This window comes from Podarcis vaucheri (assembly GCF_965113315.1).
Source record: "Podarcis vaucheri genome assembly, chromosome: 2".
NCBI lineage: Eukaryota > Metazoa > Chordata > Lepidosauria > Squamata > Lacertidae > Podarcis > Podarcis vaucheri.
In genome coordinates, this window is record NC_138760.1 from 37,671,981 (window position 1) to 37,697,726 (window position 25,746).

At 44.8% G+C, this 25,746-nt stretch overlaps 2 protein-coding genes and 1 long non-coding RNA gene across 3 annotated transcripts in view; all 3 read right to left on the bottom strand.

Moving 5' to 3' along the window:
- Positions 1–2,894: 2,894 nt before the first annotated feature.
- Positions 2,895–12,438, bottom strand: LOC309525715 (CMRF35-like molecule 5). Its single transcript, XM_082211177.1, has 4 exons — positions 12,207–12,438; positions 9,773–10,096; positions 7,589–7,640; positions 2,895–4,081 (listed from the first exon to the last, which is right to left on the bottom strand). The coding sequence occupies exons 1-4, from the start codon at positions 12,280–12,282 to the stop codon at positions 3,979–3,981; spliced, it is 555 nt and encodes a 184-aa protein (XP_082067303.1). The 5' UTR covers positions 12,283–12,438; the 3' UTR covers positions 2,895–3,978.
- The window catches only part of LOC309525736, a 227,262-nt gene continuing 204,410 nt past the window's right edge, over positions 2,895–25,746 (bottom strand). Inside the window, exon 2 of the long non-coding RNA XR_014216520.1 lies at positions 2,895–3,066. This is a non-coding gene — a long non-coding RNA (uncharacterized lncRNA). The remainder of the gene's footprint in view (positions 3,067–25,746) is intronic.
- LOC309525712 (CMRF35-like molecule 6) lies at positions 16,309–23,015 on the bottom strand. The gene is made up of 5 exons (XM_082211174.1): positions 22,864–23,015; positions 20,974–21,303; positions 18,797–18,875; positions 17,949–18,106; positions 16,309–17,137 (listed from the first exon to the last, which is right to left on the bottom strand). The coding sequence occupies exons 1-4, from the start codon at positions 22,901–22,903 to the stop codon at positions 17,950–17,952; spliced, it is 606 nt and encodes a 201-aa protein (XP_082067300.1). The 5' UTR covers positions 22,904–23,015; the 3' UTR covers positions 16,309–17,137; position 17,949.

Consider the following 25,746-nt stretch of genomic DNA (forward strand, 5'->3'; position numbering starts at 1 on the left):
GTTGCTGAATATGATTAGAAATGACCAGCAGGTTAAAGGTATACAGGTCGGAGCCAAGCATTATAAGTTAAGGGCTTTTGCAGATGACTTAGTATTGACTTTACAAGAGCCAAACACTAGTACGAAAAGGGTGTTGGAAATAATTCAACAATTTGGCCAGGTAGCCGGATTCAAACTGAATAAACAAAAAACTAAGGTCTTAGAAAAAAAATTAACAGTCATGGAGAAGGAGAAATTTCAAGAAGAGACAGGTTTGACAGTGGTTAAGAAGGTGAAATATCTAGGGGTCCATTTGACATCTAAAAATTTGAACTTGTATAAAGACAATTATGAAAAATGTTGGTCAGAAATTAAAAAAGACCTGGAAATATGGTCAAATTTGAAACTGTCAATGTTAGGCCGAATTGCAGTTATTAAGATGAATGTATTGCCTAGAATGCTATTTTTGTTTCAAACTTTGCAGATTCTTGACAAGATGGACTGTTTCAAGAGGTGGCAGAAAGATATCGCAAAATTTGTCTGGCAGGGCAAAAAGCCCAGAATAAAATTTAAAATACTTACAGACGCAAAAGAAAGAGGGGGATTTGCCCTGCCGGACTTAAAACTGTACTATGAAGCAGCAGCGTTTTGCTGGCTGAAAGAGTGGATGCTCCTCGAGAACACAGATATCTTGGATTTAGGTTTCAATAATGCATTTGGTTGGCATGCATATCTATGGTATGATAAAGTTAAAGTGCATAGGGCCTTTAAAAATCATATTGTCAGAAAAGCGTTGTTTAATGTTTGGATAAGATATAAAGACTTGTTGGAAAATAAAACCCCTAGATGGTTGTCACCTATGGAAGCTAAGGCACTGAAGAAACTCAATACGGAGGCCGGATGGCCGAAGTATTGGGAAATTTTGGAACAAGATGGAGATAAATTGAAATTACAGAGTTACGAGAAACTGAAACCTAAGGTACGAGATTGGCTCCATTATTATCAAATAATGGAGAACTACAAACAGGATAGGAAAATTGGCTTCCAGATGGAGAAATCAAAATTAGAAACTGAATTGTTAGAACCCAATACTAAGAATTTGTCAAGAATGTACAACTTGCTGCTGAAATGGAATACACAGGATGAAACAGTTAAATCGGCTATGATTAAGTGGGCACAGGACATTGGTCATAACATTATGTTTGCTGACTGGGAATGGTTGTGGAACACCGGTATAAAGTTTACGGCATGTAATGCCTTAAAGGAAAATATTATGAAAATGATCTACAGGTGGTACATGACCCCAGTCAAGCTAGCAAAAATTTATCATTTGCCTGATAATAAGTGTTGGAAGTGTAAAGAAACTGAAGGTACTTTCTACCACCTTTGGTGGACGTGCCCGAAGATTAAGGCTTTCTGGGAAATGATATATAATGAAATGAAAAAGGTACTTAAATGTACTTTCCCTAAGAAACCAGAGGCCTTTCTCTTGGGCATTGTCGGCCAATTGGTGTCAAAGAAAGACAGAATTTTCTTTATGTATGCAACAACAGCAGCAAAAATACTTATTGCAAAGTATTGGAAGACACAAGATCTACCCACTCTGGAAGAATGGCAGATGAAAGTGATGGACTGTATGACACTGGCGGAGATGACCGGCAGAATCCGCGACCAGGGGAAGGAGACGGCAGAAGAAGAATGGAAGAAATTTAAAATTTATCTTAAGGACTATTACAAACTTGATGAAGGTTAAAATGTCAAGGCTTCTAGAATGAAAGGGTTACAGCGAGATAATATTAGATTGAAGGAAATGCTAGTAAGACATATCTTTGACAGAATTGTTAGAAGTTGCTGAAAAACTTTGGGCATTGGGATGCAGAAAGGGGAGGTATGGGGAAGTCTGAGAAACGAAGTTCAAGAAAATTTGTTTATGAAATTATACATGTTTGTATGTCTTTTTATATGTTAGTATTGTCTTAAAAATCTTTGTAAAACTTTTATATATATATATATATATGCTCGTTGGAAGGCTTGGTTTCCAGACTCTTGATCACTTTGGTTGCCCTCCTCTGCACCCATTCCAGCTTATCAATATCCTTCTTAAATTGTGGCATCCAGAACTGGACACAGTACTCCAGGGGTGGATTAGATGTGCCATTGGTCTGATCCTAGTAGGGTTTTACTTTTGTTCATGTGTCCTCATGACACCCTCACATATTCCTTCCAACTATGAGGGGGTTCTCTGAACACCCCTCTTGTTTATCTTCTCCAGGGTTTTGATGACAGCTGAGGAAATATACCTCCTCCTTTTTGCCAACACAACTCACTGCCCAATCTGATCAAGGCACATCGCCCCACTGGGAATAACTGCAAATGTGCATAGAAGGACTATAATCATCACAACATTTTGTATAGAAGAAGAAGAAGAAGAGTTTGGATTTGATATCCCGCTTTATCACTACCCAAAGGAGTCTCAAAGCGGCTAACATTCTCATTTCCCTTCCTCCCCCACAACAAACACTCTGTGAGGTGAGTAGGGCTGAGAGACTTCAGAGAAGTGTGACTGGCCCAAGGTCACCCAGCAGCTGCATGTGGAGGAGCGGAGACGAGAACCCGGTTCACCAGATTACGAGTCTACCGCTCTTAACCACTACACCACACTGGCTCTCGCCAGTATATGTAGCAATAACAGTTTTTGATATACGCATTGGGGAGATGTGGCCACAGCAGTGGAATACTAGGAGGAGGAGGCATGCATCTAACAGTGGCGAGTGCTAGGTGGTGGGTGCCTAGTGGCAGCGAGAAGTTAGGGGTCACAGGGGATGGCAATTGGGTTTTTGCCTCTAGCAGCAGAACATCACGCTCTGGCCTTGAACTGGATGATTATAAACACTCCATAAGCAAATCACAAGAACTTACAGGCTGAATGTTTATTTATTTATTTTACACACACACACACACACACACACGTTTGATTGTGAGAAAACCTAAGTGGTTTTTGAAAATATAAAATAAAACATTAAAATTATCAAGAAAACCCAGTTAAAAACAACCTTTCTAAACTCCCTTCTCTCTGTACAGTGGTACCTCGGGTTACATATGCTTCAGGTTACAGACTCCGTTAACCCAGAAATAGTACCTCGGGTTAAGAACTTTGTTTCAGGATGAGAACAGAAATCGTGCAGCGGTGGCACAGCAGCAGTGGGAGACCCCATTAGCTAAAGTGGTGCTTCAGGTTAAGAACCGTTTCAGGTTAAAAACGGACTTCCGGAACGAATTAAGTACGAAACTGTACTCAAACCTTGTTTTAAACTGCCACTTCCCCTCAGTGTCTTCCTCTGTTCACCCTACCCAAACCTCTGCCATTGCTTATAATTCCCACTCTCTCCCTCTCAGTATGCCTCCATCCCTGCTTTGCTCAAACTTCTGCCATTGATTTAAATCATAATTTTTCCTCTCTGTGTCTCTCCCTTCTCATTCCCATTCCATGGCCACTGTTGTTGTGTAACCTGCCTTCCTTTTGCTCTCTTCCTCCACCCTGGTTATGTGAAAAGCCAGGATTGTGATATAATATTACAAATCCTCCAATGGATTTTTTTATTATATAGAGAGACTACTATAATATAAATGCCACCAGCACGCACAAACAAACAAACAAACAAACAAACAAACAAACAAACACATGTAATAAAATTTACAAGTGAAACTGATAAAATGAAATGATTGTCAGCAAAAGGGGTCCGGGCAATCAAGACACTGAGTGATCTCTGTTTCAGAGTAGATAAATTCACAGTGACTTTGAGGCTGATTGGCTTCTTTGGATCCTGGTACTTGCAGATGCAGAAGTTGAAGACACAGCAGAACGACAACGGAACAAGCTGAGAAAAATGCCTTCTTGCATAGTTTGTTTCCTCTTTTCTTGTTGGGTTGAGTCATTGTCCAGATAGGAAGTAGTGATAGTTCTCACAGTGGTCCTTCTGATGTCACCTCCTCAGAAGGCTATGTCTTCTTACTGCGCATCCATATAATTGCAAGGATCATACCCAGGAAGATGGGGGCTTTCAATGCAATTGAAACCAGGAAGGACATGTAGACCAGGTATCTGCATTGGAGAAACAGAATATCATCCTCACTGGAGTAGATCACAATGCAATACCCCCAGCATTCTCTAACAAGAAGCTTTGTGGCTCTGAATAGCATACACCAAGATCCCAGAAGCTACAAAGCATGGCTTACGGAGTTGGGGGCTTATTGGATGAACACTGTCCCTTTCTTTATGCCAGGGGTAGGCAACCTAAGGCTTGGGGGCCGGATGCGGCTCAATCGCCTTCTCAATCCAGCCTGCGGACAGTCCGGGAATCAGTGTGTTTTTACATGAGTAGAATGTGTCCTTTTATTTAAAATGCATCTTTGGGTTATTTGTGGGGTCTGCCTGGTGTTTTTACATGAGTAGAATGTGTGCTTTTATTTAAAATGCATCTTGGGGTTATTTGTGGGGCATAGGAATTCATTCATTTATTTTCCAAAATATAGTCCGGCCCACCACATGGTCTGAGGGGCGGTGGACCAGCCCACAGCTGAAAAAGGTTGCTGACCTCTGCTTTATGCCTTCAAGATCCACACAGAGTAATGATTGATAATCATTAGCAATAAAAATGTATTTGTGCAGAATGACAATCGGGGGACTGACTGATGACTGGCCACCGCTAGTCTCCCTTGACCGACAGAACCCAAATAATCTAAAGAAGCCTCCTGGAGGCTAAGACATTCCTCCTTCCTGTCCCTCATCTCATTTTACAATTTTTATCATGGTTTCCTGAGAAACCCATTTTAGCTAGTCCAAAATAGAGTGACCCTTCTCTTGGAGAAGATGCTCTGGAGCTATTTCAGGGCCCTGACTACTCTGGAAAACAAAAACAAGCATGGCTTGTAGGGAAGGAAATGAGGAGAAGGGAAAGAAAGGAAGGAATAATAAATAAAGCCTAAGTAGAGCATCACTGTGGGTAGAGCATCATGAAGTAGAGTGCTATGGAAGTTTTTGTTTTTATTGAGGGTTTTCAACATAAAATACAACAAAAAACAAACTAATCTAAAGAAGATAAATAGGAAAGAAGCAAGAATATGCCAAAGGAATTAAAACATTAGCTGGATGATATAAACCTGTGCAGTAAGAAATAATCAAATAGGAAGATAAGAGAAAATTAGTAAACAGATTCAAATTGGATATGCAGTAACAAAAAGATACAAATTAAGTAACCGCAGAAAGGAGGGGAGGCGAGGCGAGGGAAATGTAAATTGAAATTGTAAGAATTTTGTTTAGCATCCTAAAACGTTGGTAACTTGCAAAAATGAAAAATATTTTTTTTAAAAAAAGCAAAGGAAGAAAAAAAGAGGAGGAGTCAAGGAAGAGAGAAAGCAGAGAAAATAAACACAAGACCCTCTATTACAATTATATCTTAATCCTTATTCCATACCAGGGACGCGGACTTATAAAAAATATTGGGGGGGCCCGGGAAAGCTCGTGAAATGTAAATAAGCTCATGAATATGCAAATAAGCTCATGAATATGCAAATAAGCTCATGAATATGCAAATAAAGTGGCGCCGCCTCCTCGTGAGCGAATAGGGGAGAGCGTGCTGCGCCTATTAATCAGCTCCGGAACAGCTGATAGGCGGGAAACGTGGGGCTAGCCAGAGAAGAGAGGGCGAGCCCCCTCTGCTCCGGCCCTAAACCGCTGAAACCGCCAGGAGGAAGGAAATTCCCCCCGGCAGTGCCTTGGGAGTGGCGGTGGTGCTGCGAAGCAGCGAGGCAGGAGCCCCCGCCCCCGGGGATTCCCTAATCTCACGGGGGACGGCCGGGGCTCTCCGGCTAGGGCGCGCGGCTGGCTGGCGAGGGAGCAGGTGGGGAGGAGGCGGGGGACGGCGGCGGCGCTCTGCTGGAAGGGCGCCCAAGATTATTGGGGGGGCTGAGCCCCCCCAAAAAATTTTTTGAGGGGGCTCGAGCCCCCTCAGGCCCCATGGAGTCGGCGCCTATGTTCCATACACAGAAGAGTGAACCCTCCCAGCTCTCAGGTGGGAGTTTCCCACTTTTCCCTCAGCCTTAAACCCTCGGAGATCCTCTCTGCTCTGCCCTTCATCTCCCATCCACCACCTTCCTGTGTGTATCTTCCTAAATCCAAGATAGGAGACTTCAAAAGAGCAAAGCATAACTATAGATTGAATTAACAGAGAGAAAACAAGGATTAAAGGTCATTAGAAAAGCAAGATAAGAAAAGAAATAACAAAAAAGAAAAAGAGGGTCTTCTGATTTTCTGTCTGCCTATTATGTATATAACAATTATCCAAAATATTCAAAACATGTGCTCTAAGTTCCTGGGGTATCTTAAGCTGCATGAATTAATTATCATGTCATAGTATGGAGTCCCAGGCAGTGGAGCATCTGCAGCCACACAGATTTATTTTTCAGGTAGGTGCTATTTTGCTGAAAAGGACTGAACTCTGAATTTCTCAGGAAATGCAGGAAGGAGTAACTTGACCTAGTTAACCTGCTCTATTAGCAACATGTGAGGTATACCTGATTTAAATGAGTAGGTTGAATAAATAAGTCCATTTAGTTAATTATAAATTGTTCACTGCACAAGAACAATTCGCCCTAATCTTAGGTTTCTCTTAGGTGTCTCCCATTTACCTGAAGCGGGATGCGGGTGGCGCTGTGGGTTAAACCACAGAGCCTAGGACTTGCCGATCAAAAGGTTGGCGGTTTGAATCCCAACCATGGGGTGAGCTCCCGTTGCTCGGTCCCTGCTCCTGCCAACCTAGCAGTTCGAAAGCACGTCAAAGTGCAAGCAAATAAATAGGTACCACTCCAGCAGGAAGGTAAACAGTGTTTCCGTGCGCTGTTCTGGTTCTCCAGAAGCGGCTTAGTCATGCTGGCCACATGACCCGGAAGCTGTACGCCAGCTCCCTCGGCGAATAAAGCGAGATGAGCGCCACAACCCCAGAGTCGGTTATGACTGGACCTAATGGTCAGAGGTCCCTTTATCTTTAAGTTGTTCAGTGCACAAGAACAGTTCGCCCTAATCTTAGGTTTCTCTTAGTTGTCTCCCATTTACCTGAAGAGACTCAGTAAAAACTGCATGAAGGTGGGAAAGATTTCAGATAGGAAAATGTGTCATTTTTCTTTGGATATGTCAGCTTATTGTGTGTGTGTTACACTAAATTAACTATTTTAAGATTTACTACCTTGTACCAATTTGTTAGCAGGGGCTCCACAACCTGCATGTGTAAGCACAAAGGTGTGTGTGTGTGTGTGTGTGTAGTAGCAGGAGATTGCAGACATTCAATTGCAGTCTTTAAACTGGAGATTTTTATTCCTGTCCGCATCTGTATTGGGTTTGCTTTTTACATATAGAATTGTTCTTTATTGTTTTTATTGCTGATGTTTTTACTGTGAAATTGCGTTCAGATATTTTTGGGGAAGAGGTTCATAAATGGAATCTCATTCACGAATAAATAAATGATTCTGTTCCTCTGGGAAGCAGAACACATAGACAAGTCAGAAGGGAGAGAGTGGCTCAAACCAGGACATGCTGTGAAGGAAGTTCACGCACCTGATAGAACTGATATCCTTGTGAAAGGCGTCTTCTGGTCCTCTGGTAGTTTCTAATATAGAAAGAAGAAGAATGGAAGACAAAGGTGTGAAATTGGGCTGCTCCACAGTAAGTCTGTGAGTGATATAAACCTGATCTCAGCCTGAATAGATGAATCTTGCTGTCACTCAAATCAATGGATTAAGTTTACCTCTACATTCAGTCTTTCCAGAACAATCCATTCTCCAATCTCTATCTTGCATGGCCTACAGCAGGGGTCGGCAAGGTTTACCTCACCTGAGCCAGTTCACTCCAGTGGAGATCCCTCTGTGGGCTGGATCGTGCATGGGCCTGTGATTTCTGGCATCTGCGTCTGCGCAGAGACAATTTCCGATGCCATGGAAGTGAGTCCCCGAGCCGCACTGTGACGGTTTAGCGCAGCGCACAGGGACTTGCTGAGGGGGCGGCTCAGTTTGGGGGTGGCTCGTGGGCTGCTTAAACGACCCCATGGGCTGCTTGTGACCCATGGATCTTAGGTTGCTGACCCCTGGGCTATAGTTTATACAGGAGTGGCCAACGCATATAGGATTTGACTGAAGCCAACATGACTCCTACTTAAGGAAGCTGTAGACAATGAACATGTGTTCGATCAGGTGAAAAACAATATAAGGAAGGTATTAACTGGAAAAAAGAGAGCTTTAATGGGATGAAGATACGATACTGCCTGGGTCACTCATATTCATAGTTGTCAACTTACAGATTTGAAAATAAGGGACCAGCAGCCTTGAAAATAAGCAGCCAAAATAAGGGATTTTCCAAGCACAGGTATGTTCAGCTTCTGAGCCCCTCCGAGCCAAAGGCAGAAAGCGCAGCCAGCAGCCAAACGAAGCGTCAAGTGGTGGTTCCCACAGCGCAGCAACCCGGCAAAGGGGATGCAGCAAGGAAAACCACCGTCACCTCTCCGCTGGGAAGCGCTGAGCAAAGGCAAGTTCCCAGGCAATGCGGCCGATTTTATCGGCACAAGGCATGCAAGCTCCACCCCCCAGTTGTTCTTAGACTCCTTATTGGGTGAGCAACACAGCCAAGCAACACAGTTGGAGCCTCCCTGGCTGGCAGGGAGGGAGGGAGAGGAGCTGCTTCCTTTGAAACCCGGGAAATTTAAGGGACACCGTCAATAAGGGACAGCAGTGGGACACAGCGCTGAGATAAGAGACTCTCCTGCCAAATAAGGGATGGTTGACAGCTATGCTCATATTTTCCAGAAATTTTGAGCATGAAAGCAAACATAAAAAAGCAGAAGCTACAAAGGAAATTGGATGGAGGTATGGGAAGAGACTCTTAGTAACACTTTCATTTCCAACTTAGAAACAATCCTTTAGACTTTCAGTTTTTAAAAAAGAATGAGGAAAGGAAAAACACAGAATCTTGTGACCTGTTTTGATGGTGACATTTGGCTTAATACAACTTTAGGCGAAGCCTAATATTTCCATATGTTCTGAAGTTGCATTAAACGGTTGGGTCCCTTGGACAGCCCTAATGCTCCCATCATGCATGGGTCCCCTGATGTTGTTGGACAATGACCCTCATCATCTCCAGCCAGGTCAAGGATTGGAGCACTGTAGTCCATCCATCTCTGGGGACTGAGAACCAAGGAAGGCTGCTGGAGAACAATCAAACCAATTGAATGAAACCAATTGAATGTTAGGGCTGGAGAAGGCTGTCCTACAGCAATTATTGATTATTATTATTATCAACAACAACAACAATAATAATTTATTATTTATACCCAACCCATCTGGCTGCGTTTCCCCAGCCACGCTGGGCGGCTTCCAACAAAATATTAAAATACAATAGTCCGTCAAACATTAAAAGCTTCCCTAAACAGGGCTGCCTTCAGATGTCTTCTAAAAGTCTGGTAGTTGTTTATCTCTTTGACATCTAGTGGGAGGGTGTTCCACAAGGCAGGTGCCACTGCCGAGAAGGCCCTCTGCCTGGTTTCCCTGTAACTTGGCTTCTTGCAGTGAGGGAACTGCCAGAAGGCCCTCGGCACTGGACCTCAGTGTCTGGGCAGAATGATGGGGGTGGAGACGCTCCTTCAGTCCAATGGGGAAAAGCAGTCCTCTCCTTCTCTCTATTCTCACCATCACTTCAGCTGTGATTCAGCTTCCTGGGCTAAAATCAGAGCAGGGGGACTCATTAACCTACCTGTCACATTGACTGGAACCATCAGATCCGAACCTCCCTGCACAATCATGCCACATTTGTACATGCCGGTATCACTGTTGGTCAGCTCATCAATCGTCACTGTGAATTGGTTTAATGAATGGTTGTCTCTGACGGAGACTCTGCCTTTCCTCACTGGCTCTTCTGAACCTGAAGTCTCGACAATTTTGTCACATGATGTTTTGCTCATTTCTTTGCACCAGTATTTTGGGTTTCCCTTATACCGTTCATCGTATCTGCATTCCACAGACGCCAATCCTCCCAGGACTGCGTGCATCTTGAGGACGGTCAAGTCAGAGAAACATCCTGAAGAACAAAAAGAAGCAGGCTAAGTTACAATCTTTCTTCTCCCCAGCAACTCTGTGTGTGTGTGTGTGTCTAAATTCCAAAGCTGGTCAGGGTGGGGAGGCCCGGTGCAGAGGCTTTATCATCACCCCCTCCTTTTTCCTAAATTCCATTGTTATCTTCTCATACACCTCTAATTTTGACATAGTCACATTTATTTGGCTGAACAATAGCCTCCCGCCAAAGGTCTGTGCATAGGGCCCCACAGACCATAAAGCTGCCTCTATTCATTAAGATTAGTTAAAGGTAAAGGGACCCCTGACCATTAGGTCCAGTCGTGGCCGACTCTGGGGTTGCGGCACTCATCTCGCTTTACTGGCCGAGGGAGCCGGCGTACAGCTTCCGGGTCATGTGGCCAGCATGACTAAGCCGCTTCTGGCGAACCAGAGCAGCGCACGGAAAGGCCGTTTACCTTCCCGCCGGAGCGGGACCTATTTATCTACTTGCATTTTGACGTGCTTTCGAACTACTAGGGTGGCAGGAGTTGGGACCGAGCAACGGGAACTCACCCCGTCGCAGGGATTCGAACCACCGACCTTCTGATCAGCAAGTCCTAGGCTCTGTGGTTTAACTCACAGTGCCACCCGCATCCCAGTAAGATTAGTTAAAGGTAAAGGTACCCCTGCCCGTATGGGCCAGTCTTGACAGACTCTAGGGTTGTGCGCCCATCTCACTCAAGAGGCCGGGGGCCAGCGCTGTCCGGAGACACTTCCGGGTCACGTGGCCAGCGTGACATCGCTGCTCTGGCGAGCCAGAGCCGCACACGGAAACGCCGTTTACCTTCCCGCTAGTAAGCGGTCCCTATTTATCTACTTGCACCCGAGGGTGCTTTCGAACTGCTAGGTTGGCAGGCGCTGGGACCGAACAACGGGAGCGCACCCCGCCGCGGGGATTCGAACCACCGACCTTTTGATCGGCAAGCCCTAGGCGCTGAGGCTTTTACCCACAGTGCCACCCGCATTCCAAGATTAGTTAGGTATGGCTTAATTGTGACTGTTCAAGCTTCTCCCATCCTCTCTGCATCCACCCCATTCCCACTTCTAATATGAAAGCCTATCAGTTGGCACCAGAGTCTACAGCAGGGGTAAGCAAACTTTTTCAGCAGGGGGCCAGTCCACTGTCCCTCAAACCTTGTGGGGGGCCGGACTAAATTTTTTTGGGGGAAATGAATGAATGGACAAGCCCTAGTGGCTACTTACCTGTGTCTTGCGAGCAGCAGGGGCTGGCGGAAGCGGAATGATGAGCGGCACACGAAAGGGCTCCGGAGAGGGGCTGGCAGCAACCACTGGCGGAGGAAGAGTAGTGCAGGGGGAGCGCTTCGCACCCGGCAGTGTGATCCCAGTGTGGTGCTATCACGGCTGCTCTCCGCCCCCCCCCCCGGTGCCGGAGCATGAAGCTCCGCCACTGGCAGCAACAAACCCCGAATTCAGCCAGCTTACAATGGTGGCTGCTCAAGCGCTCACTCATGCTGCTGCTGCTGGCACCAACAAAGCCCCACCTCCTTTCTCTCTGCTCTAGGCAGGGCGGGGAGAAGCCAGGAGAAGGGAGGGAGGAGGCACCACCGCGGTGTGAGGGAGAGGAGGGGGAAATGGTGCAGCCCGAACGATCAGATCCACGCTGAACCACATGGCAATTCCCAGACCATCCGCGGGCCGGGTCCAGAAAGCAACTTCTTACAGAAAGCCTTAGTTTGCTGACCCATGGTCTACAGTGTTGTTCTGCAATAATAGACAGTGTTCATTATGAAAGCTGTACAGTGGTACCTCGGGTTAAGAACTTAATTCGTTCTGGAGGGTCGTTCTTAACCTGAAACTGTTCTTAACCTGAAGCACTACTTTAGGTAATGGGGCCTCCCGCTGCCGCTGCACGATTTCTGTTCTCATCCTGAAGCAGTTCTTAACCCAAGGTACTATGTCTGGGTTAGCGGAGTCTGCAACCTGAAGCATCTGTAACCTGAAGCGTTTGTCACCCGAGGTACCACTGTAATTAGTTGTAGCTAGCAACTCTCATTCACAGGCAAGCTAACCTTTGATTAAATTTGGAAGCGGTAAAATAAAAACAACCATCTTACCTGGCAGGAGGAATACCAGGCCGAGCAAGGACAGCGGCTGCATCGTCTGGTCTAGACAGCTGCTCCCTTCCCACATCTCACTTCTCTTTGGGACACTTAAAAACAATTATCTGCAAATATTGCCTGTCATGGAGGCAAACAATTCTTGCTTCTTCTTTCTTCACATTGCTTCATCACTTCCTTTGGCTTCCTCCCATGTCTTTTCCCACATTGTTGTTTTGTACAACCAGCCTATTGTAATGACAACCAGCCGGGCGGAGATAGTTCTATGTCTCAAAACAATTTACGACAGAACATCCTAGCAATGAGAGTGAGGGGGAAGAAAAAAAGCATTGCCTCTGCCTAACTGAAATTGCCTTTTCTAGGGCTAGACTCAGCAATTTCCTTAGCCTTTTTTCTAGAAACAGCCCCCAATATAACTAAACCCTTTACTGTATTCTTTGAATATGCTCCACTTCAGCACAATATTGTTCTCCTTTGTCATCTTTCTCTCTTGGACATGCATATTTTCTTTCTGTCTTTTTTTAATCTGTTTAATTCCTGTGAGTGCCGTTTTAAGAATTATGACAACGCTCTTGCATCATCTGGATTTATATTTATTTCTCTTCTGCTGTCAGTATAAATACCTTTCTGGGTGCTTCCAGGTATCTGTTCAATGTGGGATCTGTGCTCCTCATGCAGGCATAAAACATCCACACAACATTGTTGGTATATAAATGTCAACCATATTAATTCCCTGGCTTTTTACATTCTTGGGGAAATCTGATAATTTTCTTTTTGTTTTAAGCTCTGGCTTGGAAGCATCGTTGCTAACATTTAGAACTTGACATCCTCTTCTGTCTTTCCCCTGTGTGGTAGCCATTTTAGTTATTTGCAGCAAAACCAATGAAGTTGTCTTGTGACAACTTCAAAAGACTAAGGGTTGTATTCAAAGTAGTGCTAGGGAGATCATTCAGTTAGTGCGATTGTTTCTGCTTGCCTGACGAAACCACCTCCCCTCTCCTCCCACTTTATGCTGGTCTGGGGGGTTCTCCTGACCCTCTGGAGCAGTTTGGGGGAGGCTGTGAGGGAGGAGAGTGGGGGGGAAGCCCTGTTGCACTAAAGCCCTGTTGCACGCTTGTGGTGGGGTGGGAGGGAGGGAAACGGAGTACGCATATGCATTCAACGCCTAAAGGCGTCCATGTCACCCAGAGATAAGAAAAGAAGAGTTACATAGTTCACATGGAGAAGTAGTTTTCAACAGAGCCCAGCGATGGAAGCGCACAGCTGTATTGAGGCAGCACCAGGCGTTGAAAGTTTGCACCCCATACAATTTTGCACCTGGGGCAGCCGCCCCGTGGCCCTCCCATGCTACGCCACTGCTAAGGGGAATCATTGCACTGGTTTCTGCTAGTGCAACGATTTAGCTTAATACGAACCTAACCAATTTACCACAGTGCAAGCTTCTGTGGACTGCAGTTCACCTCACCAGATGCATGAAGCTGCAAGAACATAGACTCAGCTGGAAGTATATATGCATATGGGAACTGTAAACAGTGAGGGCAGAAGTAAATAAGATACAGAAAGTACATATATGATAATCACACAATTCAATGTTAGTTTTTAAGGTGCCACAAGACTCTTTGTTATTCTTTCTCTCTCCCTCTCCCCTTTGTATCTGTACTAACTTTCTTACCAAACTTCCTATCTCTCTTCTATTCTTTGCAGGGCATCTTCAGACATGCTGTTCATCCATTTGTTCATGCACAAAGCTTATCTGGTACAGTGGTACCTCGGGTTACAGATGCCTTAGGTTACAGACTCCGCTAACCCAGAAATAGTACCTCAGGTTAAGAACTTTGCTCAGCGGCAGTGGGAGGCCCCATTAGCTAAAGCGGTACCTCAGGTTAAGAACAGTTTCAGGTTAAGAACGGACCTCCGGAACGAATTAAGTTCTTAACCCGAGGTACCACTGTAGTTAGATGATGTTCAGTCTTAACTGACTATTCTTTCTGATTGATTTACAGGGTGGTTATTACACAACAATGAGTGTTCATCCTGAGTTTACGCACACCCCTCCCTTTAATCATTTGTTCATCCCACAATTTTCAGTGTCTAGAATTTACCCTTCAGTCCATGTTAACTTTGATTGCAAATCTATTATACCACCACTAGACGGCTCTGTATGCTTCTAACTACACAAGTTTAGTGCCGAGTGTGTGATTTCTGTTGACCAAGAAAGGGAAATCTGGATTTTTGTGGCTATAAGAATATTCTCTTTGTGGCTATAAGAATATTCTCTTTCAGAAACATCTCTGAGCTCACCTGTCCTTTCATGTGCTACTGGAAGATCTTAAATAGGCCTCCAGATGTTGATGGACTACAACTCCCATCATCCCTGACCAGTGGCCATGCTGGCTGGTGCTGATGGGAGTTGAAGTCCAACAACTTCTGGAGGTTGGCTACTCTTGGCTTAGAGGTTATGCACACATAGGTAATTTTTTTTTAGCAAACTTCAGCTTTTCATATGTATTGGTTCTGTTGTGTCTGAATGTCCAAATGTGTTTTTTTCAAATTATTATTATTTCTTAAACTATTAATAATACAATAAAAAACGTGCTCCCCACTCCAAGACCATTATTTATCATAATTATCCAACTTTCCAAAAATTCAACACTTCTTGAGATGGTTTGACCCCTTTCTGTTTTAACAATACGAATTCCACAACTATTTTCCATATTTCCTCAACATAATTTCTCTTCCACATTCCCCTTCTTACTTTAATAGCACACATCACTTTATCATTAATTGCCACACTTGCCTGTACCATTCCTCCATTTCATATTCAGCTTGCCCCTTCCACTTCCTAGCTATGATAACTCTTGCCACTGCCAACAAATGTCCAGATGTTTCTGGCTGATGTGAGTTGCAAAGTTCAAGCTCCTTCAGCGAGAAGATTTCCCCAGTCTAAAGTGGTCTTGCCCGTCTATAGCTTTGAACCACTGATACCGCATGACATTGCAGGAATTGCACTTCTTTATTTTAGCCTCCCACACACCTCATGGCAAGTTCCCTTTTATGCATTTTCACTGCAAAAAACACCATTCCATAGAGACTTTTTTTTTTTAATGAGTAAGGCTTTAGTCACTGGGCAAATGCCAAGTTTTACTAATTTACACCTCTTTCACAACTTTACGTCTCTCCCACCCTCCTCCCAATCATCCCAGAAGCAAACAAGGACCAGACATCTCTTTGCATGGTGCCCCATACGCATACAGGTATGGATCCTGTTCTGTATAGATGATAGTCCACAGATCTCTGGGCCAGTAGTTGAAGAAAGGAAAGCTGTCTGAGGACTTTTGGTGGAGTGTGTGTGTGTTTTAAATCCATACACATTTATTAAAGAAACCCATAACACATTTTTGGAAGGAACACACGAAGGCAAAAGAGCTCCAGGATCAACCTTGAAATTGAAGAATACCTTTTGCAAATCAGTTGATGCTTTGATAGGCTATAAAGGATTTAGTCTGGACAAAGAAGAATGGGCAAATAAATACTGTTAACGCAGCAGCAAACGGCCTTCCTGGCTGGTAATGCTAAAATGCATTGACAATGTTTCTATAAGGTAAAGGTAAAGGGACCCCTGACCATTAGGTCCAGTCGTGACCGATTCTGGGGTTCCGGTGCTCATCTCGCTTTATTGGCCGAGGGAGCCGGCGTACAGCTTCCGGGTCATGTGGCCAGCATGACTAAGCCGCTTCTGGAGGACCAGAGCAGCGCACAGAAACACCGTTTACCTTCCTGCCGGAGCGGTACCTATTTATCTACTTGCACTTTGACGTGCTTTCGAACTGCTAGGTTGGCAGGAGCAGGGACCGAGCAACGGGAGCTCATCCCATCGCGGGGATTCGAATCGCCAACCTTCTGATCGGCAAGTCCTAGGCTCTGTGGTTTAACCCACAGTGCCACCTGCACCCCAAATGTTTCTTTAAAAGCTGTTGTAAATTTGCAGGAGGTCCGTCTGCCTGAGCAGCAACTCACCAAGGGGAGGGGGCAGGGAGGGGTACCTGCCCCCCATCAATAAAAAATACATAGCAAACTGAGGTTCTGCCTGCCGCCCCCCCAAATCCTGGATATGCCCATGTCACCAGGTGAGGGCGATTTGCAGGGCCTCGAGGAGCAGACACTGGGTCTGGGTGTATCAACGGCACAAATCCATCCTCTTCTGACTGGGCAGAAAGTGTTGGAAGATGGGCTGTGAGACACCGGGGAAGAGGGTTAGGGCAGCCAGATGATCTGGCTTGACTCTCAGAACCAAGTAAGGAGTGCCAGCTGGATGGCATCTGTGTGGCTGGCACAGCTTCCTTGAGCAAAAGGCAGGCTTGCCTAAAACAGGGACAGCTTAGAGCTGAGCTGGTCAATCAGCAGGCCAGCCAAGCTATTCAATATTTTAGTATGCTTTTGCCCATGTTTGATGAAGGAGAATTACAATGAGCTGAGGCTTTGCTTTCCTCTCGTATTGCTTTGGTTTATTACTTGCCCCTCATGCTAAGGTCCTAGAGAGGGTCTAAACAACCTTGAAGACAGTTAAAAACAAATTGCAAGAATTGGGTGGGTCCTAAAAAAATAGACACGTCAAGTATCAAAGGCTTGGATAAAGAGGTGCAACCTCAGCGTTCAGTGGAAACTGTACAGTGAAGGCACAAGACACAGCTGTGGGAAAAGGAGTTCAACAATGATGGGACTGCTGCAGAGAGTGTTCTCTCCTGCTCCACCACCGCACAAGTTTCTGAGGGCTCTGAAACAACCAAGAGGTCACAGTTCCATAGTGCATTTTAGGTCAAAGCCTTCTGCTTTGGGAAATGAGAAGAAAGCTTCCTCCTGCAGGTGGTCACTGAATTTCTGTACAGGGAACTGGGAGGATGGTGCTCATGCCTTGATCGACTCCTAGGCTAAGAAAGAGATGGTTCATCAGCTACAGAAAAGCAACAAGAAAAGATTCCACATTAAAGTAGCAGCACCTGAGCTGTGGTGTTTTGTTGGGTTCCTCTTTCTTATCTTGGACTTTGTGTCATTGCTTATCCCAATAAAGACCTCTTGTTCGTACAGAAAAAATCAAGGGTTAAAGTTAGTTTGAAGGAGGAACAACGTACAAGTTATTTGTGGGACTACTATCTGGTTTTGACTCTGGATAATTAGGTAGGTAATAATATCAGAATCAAGCAGAGCTTGGTGGTATAAAACCATCCAACGCTCCAGGCTGTTCCATACATTTTTCAGGCAAAATGCAAAACATTTTACATGTGCTTTGTAAACCCATCACACCTGCTTGTCTAATACATGTGGTCACCTTGGGTGTGTTGTGCTAGTAATTTGCCAGGGATCTGCAATCAGCAACATTTCTCTGCAACATCTGGAAAACATGGATTTGGGCTGTGCAATAATTTGTGAAAGAGGCCTTTGGAGTATGAGTAACCTGACTTGATTTAGGATAAAAAAAAACCCACATTGGCCAAGTACTGAGAAGAGGAATAGAAAAAAAAAATTGTTAACTGCAGCAGCAAAGGCCTTACTAGTTTCTAATAGGATCCTGGATTGTCTATACTTGGCATGTAAATTATCTCTTGGGTATCAGTGTTGGCAGGGCCAAAGTGTGCAACTACCAGGTAGACCTTCTCACTTTCTCACAACATCCCTGGAAATCTGGAAATTAATGACACGACTGAGTCATCAGCGAGAGTTGGTTACCCTTAGATGGGATACCTTAAAGCTCTTCTTCAGTCTCTGGAGCCTTGGGGTTGGAGCTTCCTCTGGTCTTCCTGTACCATACATGCACCCAAACCACGGCGGCCATCATAGCTAGGAAGACGGGGATTTTCCACATGACCAGGAGCAGGAAATCAGTGTTGCTAGGCTGGGTTCTAAAGAGAGAAATGTTCCACTAGTTTCTTTCTTTCTTTCTTTCTTTCTTTCTTTCTTTCTTTCTTTCTTTCTTTCTTTTCACTGCCATAATGACACATGCAAGCAGTATGAGCATGAATTAAATGTGCATTTATTTCATTTCTATACTGCCTTGAGGCTTTTTTGTTGTCGTAGAAAGGTAGATTAGAAACAACACAACAAGATGGAAGAAGTAAAATATTGAGATCACACATGGGTGAAGGGGAGTGAGGGGTATATGGGAATCTATAATATCATTTATAATACAATTTGTTAATTGTGTTGTATTTACATATAGCAAAGGGAAGCCTAAAGCACCTAAAGCAATTAGATATATTTTCATTTAGGTAATCTATGTAATAGGCTTATGTTAGAAAATGAATATGGATTTTGAATTTGATGCTTATAATTTTTTTTTGGTTTTGAAATAAAAATTTAATATTAAAAAAAGAGATAGATGCTGGCAGATAAAAAAGAAAAGAAAAAGAAAGGTAGATTAGAAGCAGTATGAATGAATATACAGTAACATTTTTGCCATGGGTGGGAAAGTTGGCCCCTGGCTCTTCATTACAATTAGACTTGGCATTCAGCTGGACTTGGCACCCAGCTATTATAATAGGCTAGATTGGGAGTCCTCCCTGGAACATACAGGGTGTAAAGGATTATGGCACCTTTCAGGATCTATGGGAGATACAGCTGGCTCTTCTGTTGCTTGTTCCATGCTTCCAAAATGGGTCGAAGGAACAGAATCTGCAGGGGGAGGAAAAACATGCACAGTCAAATCCTAACCTAGGGAATTTATTCATCTTTTCAGATTTATTTTTTTAACAGGAGATTTTGGTGTGGGTTCAAATGGTTTGCAAGTTGATGCTACTTAGAGCCAGCCATGCAATACGAAATAAAAGGAAAACACTAAATGAAGAGGCAGCTGAATGCTAGACCTGTGCCCTGATCCATCAGAGCTTGTGGCAAACCTGCAAAAGTTGCATGTGTTTCATTTAAATATTCATATACTGCTTTCCTGGTGCTGGAGGAGACTCTTGAGAGTCCCATGGACTGCAATAAGATCAAACCTATCCATTCTTAAGGAAATCGGTCCTGAGTGCTCACTGGAAGGACAGATCGTGAAGCTGAGGCTCCAATACTTTGGCCACCTCATGAGAAGAGAAGACTCCCTGGAAAAGACCCTGATGTTGGGAAAGATGGAGAGCACAAGGAGAAGGGGACAACAGAGGGCGAGATGGTTGGACAGTGTTCTCGAAGCTACCAGCATGAGTCTGACCAAACTGCGGGAGGCAGTGGAAGACAGGAGTGCCTGGTGTGCTCTGGTCCATCGGGTCACAAAGAGTCGGACATGACTAAATGACTAAACAACAACATACTGCTTTCCTATTATAAAATAGTATTCGAAGCAGTTTACAAATCCCAGTAATATTGAAAGCAGTTTACAAATAAACCCTTTGCATTTAAAAGCTTACCAGCAGTAAAATCAAGCCTTAGGGTGAAGCCCAAAGTAGAGTTTAAGGAGATTGATACACCAATGCAAGCATGTCTGCTTGACTGATGGGGTGACCCACCCTCTACTGACCCCAGAGGTGATGTGGAGGGGGTCATGGAGGAGGGTGGCATGGGTAGGGGAGGGAGGAAAGCCCTATTGTAGTAGTGGGACTTGTTGTGCTGGCTCCCACTAGAACAGTTATTTAGCTGAATCTAGCTCTCAGATTATACAAAACCGGAAAGAGTAGTCGATAAAAACAATAAGCACCGGTCACCTATCAAATGTCTTCGAAAATAAAAAGGCTTGGCCTAAGTGATCAAAGGGACACGGGTGGCGCTGTGGGTTAAACCACAGAGCCTAGGACTTGCCCATCAGAAGTTCAGCTGTTCGAATCCCCGCAACAGGGTGAGCTCCCGTTGCTCGGTCCCTGCTCCTGCCAGCCTAGCAGTTCAAAAGCACGTCAAAGTGCAAGTAGATAAATAGGTACCACTCTGGTGGGAAGGTAAACGGCGTTTCCTTGTGCTGCTCTGGTTCACCAGAAGCAGCTTAGTCATGCTGGCCACATGACCCGGAAGCTGTACGCCGGCTTCCTCAGCCAATAAAGTGAGATGAGCGCTGCAACCCCAGAGTCGGCCACGACTGGACCTAATGGTCAGGGGTCCCTTTACCTTTACTTAAGTGGTCAAAACACTGACAACAGCTGAACCTGCCTGCGTAAAATGATGGGCCAAAGCAAGTGAAATTGTTCGCCAAAAAGACTGCATGCTTCAACCAATATACACACCCCACATACTTGGTGGGATTGACTTTGCTTTTGCTAGTCAAGCCGATAGTCCTAGATGCCTATGGATTCTTCCAAGGCCTGCTACTCTCCCCACTTCTGAGATGTCACCACCAACCATTACCCACCTTCAAATCTAATCCTGTAGCTCTCAAGGGCCAGAAGCATGCTCTCTTTTAAAAAGAAAGGTGCTGTTCTCAAGGTTCTGAGTGCAACCCGTATCAAACCATCACACAATTCCAGCTTTAGGAAGCTAGAGTCTGGAGTGGCCCAAGCCATTTTGTCGCCCGAGGTGAAGGACAAGATGGCGCATTCCACATTCTATGCACAAAATCTGACATCTGACCAGGCTTGTAGCCCTGGTGACGGAACAGCGTCTTCCACTGCATCCTAGGGCATCAAGCTGGCACACATTTCTAGCCACTTCCCGCCCCTCAGAATCTGCAACCTGAGGCAGATGCCTCCCCCTGCCTCATGGAAGGAATGGCTCTGCTGGAGTGCATTAGCTTCTTTTGTAGACACAATGGCCCTCTCCCTATAAGAGTAAATGCAGCAGTGGGGAAGTGTACCTGTAATGATAACTTCCACTGGATGCCAGATGTTATATGCTCTCTCTACCCCACAGATATAGGTCCCGGCATCTTCATTAGTGAGGTTTTCCATGGTCACAGTGAATTTATGGAATGTGTGGTTGTCTTTAATGGACATTCTGTCATCCATCCCCTCTGCCTCCATCCTAGTTGTACGGACGGTGTGGCTACTAGAACAGAGGGTCAAACCTTCTTCTTTGCACCAGTATTTGACAGATTTTTCATCCTCCTTTCCATATCTACACTGGACAGACAGTGAGCCACCAAGAGGTGCAGTGACTGTTTCAGGGCCGTCCAGCGTCCAACAAACTGCAAAAAAGAGAACGAGAAAGGAAATACTTCTCACTCAGAACAAATCATACGTTAAGCATATTCAGAGCTATTACACACAAAATCGTCTGTTCCAAAATGGATGGAGCCATATTGCTTGCCACAAAATCTGTTGCTTTAATGGTTATGCTTTAGGGGGAACGATCCTGAATATTGCTAAGGCTTCAGTTACATCGACCACACATTTATAACACTCTTTTCATGGAGAACCCTGGGAACTATAGTTTGCTAAGGTTGCTGGGAATTGTAGGTATGTGAGGTCAGCACCCTTAACAAACCACATTTCATGGCGTTCTCCATAACTCATCACGTGGTATAAGAGTGCTGTAAATATATGGTGTAGATGTGACTGAAAACAATAAGCTGGAGACTATGATTTAATACCGTGCTACCCTGGTTTTCGAACGTGGTACCCTGGTTTTGGAACGCTGTAAACCTGGAAGTACCGGTAAGTGCTTCAGTTTTTGAACGGGCCTCAGAAGTCAAGCATGAAATGTGGCTTCCATACTGAGTTTTCTGTTTCGGAACCTGAACAGTCTTCCAGAATGGATTACGTTTGAAAACCGAGGTACCACTGTATAAAATCAGTACAGTGGTACCTCAGGTTACATATGCTTCAGGTTACATACGCTTCAGGTTACAGACTCCGCTAACCCAGAAATAGTGCTTCAGGTTAAGAATTTGCTTCAGGATGAGAACAGAAATCGTGCTCCGGCAGCCCAGCGGCAGCAGGAGGCCCCATTAGCTAAAGTGGTGTTTCAGGTTAAGAACAGTTTCAGGTTAAGTACAGACCTCCAGAACAAATTAAGTACTTAACCCAAGGTACCACTGTATATTGAATTTATATACCTCCCTTCATCTGGGGACAACAGGGCGGTTTACAGCATAAAAACAGAGAAATACATAACATGTTAACAAACAAAGCAACCCACCCATGCGTTCACATAGTTTAAAAGGTCATAGATGGATTAATTAGCCAAAGGCCTGGGAGAGGCTTTCTTCTGGTGCTTAAAGATATGCAATGAGGGTGCCAGACAAGCCCCTGGGGAGAGCTTTCCACAAATGGGGAGCCACCACAGAAATGGCCCATTCTCATGCTCAAATTCCCATTCAGCCATGAAGCTCATGGGATGACCTTGGACCAGTCATTGCCTCTGAGCCTAGCCTACCTCATTTTGCCTCATAAGCTTGTTGTGATGATTAAATGGGGGGAGGGAGAACCATCTACACCACGCTGAGCTCCTTGGAGGAAAAGGTGGGATATAAATGCATTAAACAAACGAACATTTAAATCCCCATACTAATCACATTTCTCATTATGCAAGTATCTCTGATTGCTTCCTTCTGGGGTGGAAAGCTCAAGCGCAAGCATTTTATCCTTGCTCCGCAGATTTCTGCGCAAGCCTTGATTTCAAGATTTTTATCATTGACCAAAAGAATGAAGGGGGGGAGGAAAGATGGGGATTCCTGAGCCTGCACCTTCCCCAGCAGAATGCACCCAGTGGAAAGCCCGACTTATTCCACACCTCTAGTTCTCACCTTGGAAAAGAGTCCAAATCAGACCACAAAACAGTTCCATTGTCTTCTGTTCAGGTAAGTTATTTTGCAGGGGGGAAATTAGTTTTTCAGCTTCTGGGAGCTTGTTTTAATTGCATCTCTCAACGCCAATCCTGCTGTCTAGTCGTCTGTAGCATTTCTCTCCTGCCTTGTCAAAGAAGGTGGTTTTTCACCAAGGGGAGGAGAACTCACCAGGTCTTGCTCAATTTATGAAAATACATGATGATTAATCTCCTATGAAGGAGAGACGTGAGGCCCTGCAATGTCATAGTAAGAATGGAGAAGTACCCAGATTGTTAAAGTTCTCAGAGGGGTAGTAGCTATAACGATCTGCTGCAACAAACCCAATAAACCACTGTGAGCTTTTGTGGACCACGATCCACCTTATCAGATGCACGAAGTGTCCTTCTGGGTTAATATCCTTTCTCAAGAACTTAGGACTAAGTGGACATCTTTCAAAAAGTCTTAATGGTCAAATCAAATCTATTATAGTTCATTGTCCTTTTTGTATTGTTGTTGATTGTCCTTTTCAGTATGTTTGTTCTTTGGAGTACAGTGGTACCTCAGGTTAAGTATTTAATTCGTTCCAGAGGTCCGTACTTAACCTGAAACTGTTCTTAACCTGAAGCACCACTTTAACTAATGGGGCCTCCTGCTGCTGCCGCACTGCCAGAGCACGATTTCTGTTCTCATCTTGAAGCAAATTCTTAACCTGAAGCACTATTTCTGGGTTAGCGGAGTCTGTAACCTGAAGCGTATGTAACCTGAAGCATATGTAACCTGAGGTACCACTGTACTTTATATTTTCATATGGGATGCGGGTGGCGCTGTGGGTTAAACCACAGAGCCTAGGACTTGCCAATCAGAAGGTCAGTGGTTCAAATCCCCGCGACGGGGTGAGCTCCCGTTGCTCGGTCCCAACTCCTGCCAACCTAGCAGTTCGAAAGCACGTCAAAGTGCTAGTAGATAAATAGGTACCGCTCCGGTGGGAAGGTAAACGGCGTTTCCGTGCGCTGCTCTGGTTCGCCAGAAGCGGCTTAGTCATGCTGGCCACATGACCCAGAAGCTGTACGCCGGCTCCCTCGTAAAGTGAGATGAGTGCCACAACCCTAGAGTTGGCCATGACTGGACCTAATGGTCAGGGTCCCTTTACCTTTTACCTTATATTTTCATATATGTGGGTCTTTCAGCTTATTGTGACTCCATCTAAGGCAGCTTCCCATGTTTCAGGATGCTTGCATTATCAATAGTAACTCTCAGCCAACAAGCTGTATCTGCAGGATGTCTTGATTTTGCTCATGCTACTTGCATGTACCACAGCACTTCACATTTGTGGAAGCTTGGAGGTCCACCAGCACATCTCCAGACTAAATGGAGCCAGCAACTGGACCATGCCACGGAAGCCTAAGAAGGCTGGGCGGGCCAGCATCATCAGATGGCAGCTCAGTTCGCTGCTGCAGAGCCAGGGACAAACTATGGCTCTCCCAGAATGCCTCCAACCCAAGTATCCCTCTAGCAAGCTGGATCCTTGATACCGTGCGGGGGCTGTGCTTTTTTTCCTCTAGAAAGAGATGCCAGAACTCACATGAACACCTCTTTTAATGGCAATGGAACCCACCTGACAGATGCTGGAACTGAGTTCAGGTGAGTTCCAGCTGAAAAAAGCCCTGGCGCGGGAACTTCCCTATCCTTCAGGTGAGCAGGAGCAGCCTGAGGATTTCTTGCAGGGGGATGTCAAATGCCCTGGTGAAGGTACACACTGTTCCTATGCTGGAAGCCTAACATGGGAAGAGCTGGATCAGGCCAGAAGTCTTTCTAGTCCAGCATCCTTCTGTCTCCTGGTTGTAATTCTGCAGCCTGCATGGAAGCATTTCAGCTTTTCCCCACCCACCTTGACTAAGAATCTTGCCCAGAATCTCCCTTTTCTCTCTTGTTTCAGCCAGATGCCTGTAGAAGTATGCCAGCAAGACCTGAAGAAGAAGAAAAAGAGTTTGGATTTGATATCCCGCTTTATCACTACCCAAAGGAGTCTCAAAGCGGCTAACAACCTCCTTTCCCTTCCTCCCCCACAACAAACACTCTGTGAGGTGAGTGGGGCTGAGAGACTTCAGAGAAGTGTGACTAGTTCAAGGTCACCCAGCAGCTGCATGTGAAGGAGCAGGGAAGCGAACCCGGTTCACCAGATTACGAGTCTACCGCTCTTAACCACTACACCACACTGGCTCTGAACACCACACTGAACACAACAGCACTCTTCTCATGATTCCCAGCCCACTGGTCTTCGTGGATATACTGCCTGTGACAGTGGAGGTGGAACATAACCATCATGGCTAGCAGCCATTGACAGTCTTATCCTCCATGCATTTGCTTAATCCTCTCTTAAAGACACCCATTGGTGGCCATTGATGCTTCTTCCTGCAGCAAATTGAATATTTTAACTATGCAGGGTGGAAAAAAATGCTTTCTTTTACTTGTCCTGTCTCTGCCAAATTCAGATTCACCAAGTGACCCTGGGTTCAAGTAGTATATGAGAGGGAGAAAAATCTCTTCTCTATCTGCTTTCTTCACACCCTGCATCATGTTATATACCTCTATAATAACCTCTTCACTTAAATTCAGTTCTCCACACTTCTTTTTAAGAAAAACTTTGTGAAAAATCAACCTTTCAGTGTGAGTTTCTCCTAATAAACATTTTTGTATGCAATTTTAACTAACGTGCAGATGCTTTCAAACAACTTACCCTAGTACAATATATTTACTGTGCCCTTTTCACTAATATTTTCATTTTCTCTGCACACTTTCCCTTAATATATGTGCTTCGGTAAACATTGTTTGATCAGAGAACTGCATTGCAACATTCACAGA

Coding starts and splice junctions, on each gene's coding strand:
- LOC309525715 (XM_082211177.1), bottom strand. CDS start 12,282: ATGTGGGAAGGGAGCAGCTGTCTAGACCAGACGATGCAGCCGCTGTCC. Junction 7,641..9,772: donor GGTTCCAGTCAATGTGACAG/GTAGGTTAATGA, acceptor TTTCTATATTAG/AAACTACCAGAGGACCAGAA. Junction 4,082..7,588: donor AAGGATATCAGTTCTATCAG/GTGCGTGAACTT, acceptor TCTCCAATGCAG/ATACCTGGTCTACATGTCCT.
- LOC309525712 (XM_082211174.1), bottom strand. CDS start 22,903: ATGGAACTGTTTTGTGGTCTGATTTGGACTCTTTTCCAAG. Junction 18,876..20,973: donor AGTGGAAGTTATCATTACAG/GTACACTTCCCC, acceptor CTCCCCCTGCAG/ATTCTGTTCCTTCGACCCAT. Junction 18,107..18,796: donor TCTCCCATAGATCCTGAAAG/GTGCCATAATCC, acceptor TTCTCTCTTTAG/AACCCAGCCTAGCAACACTG.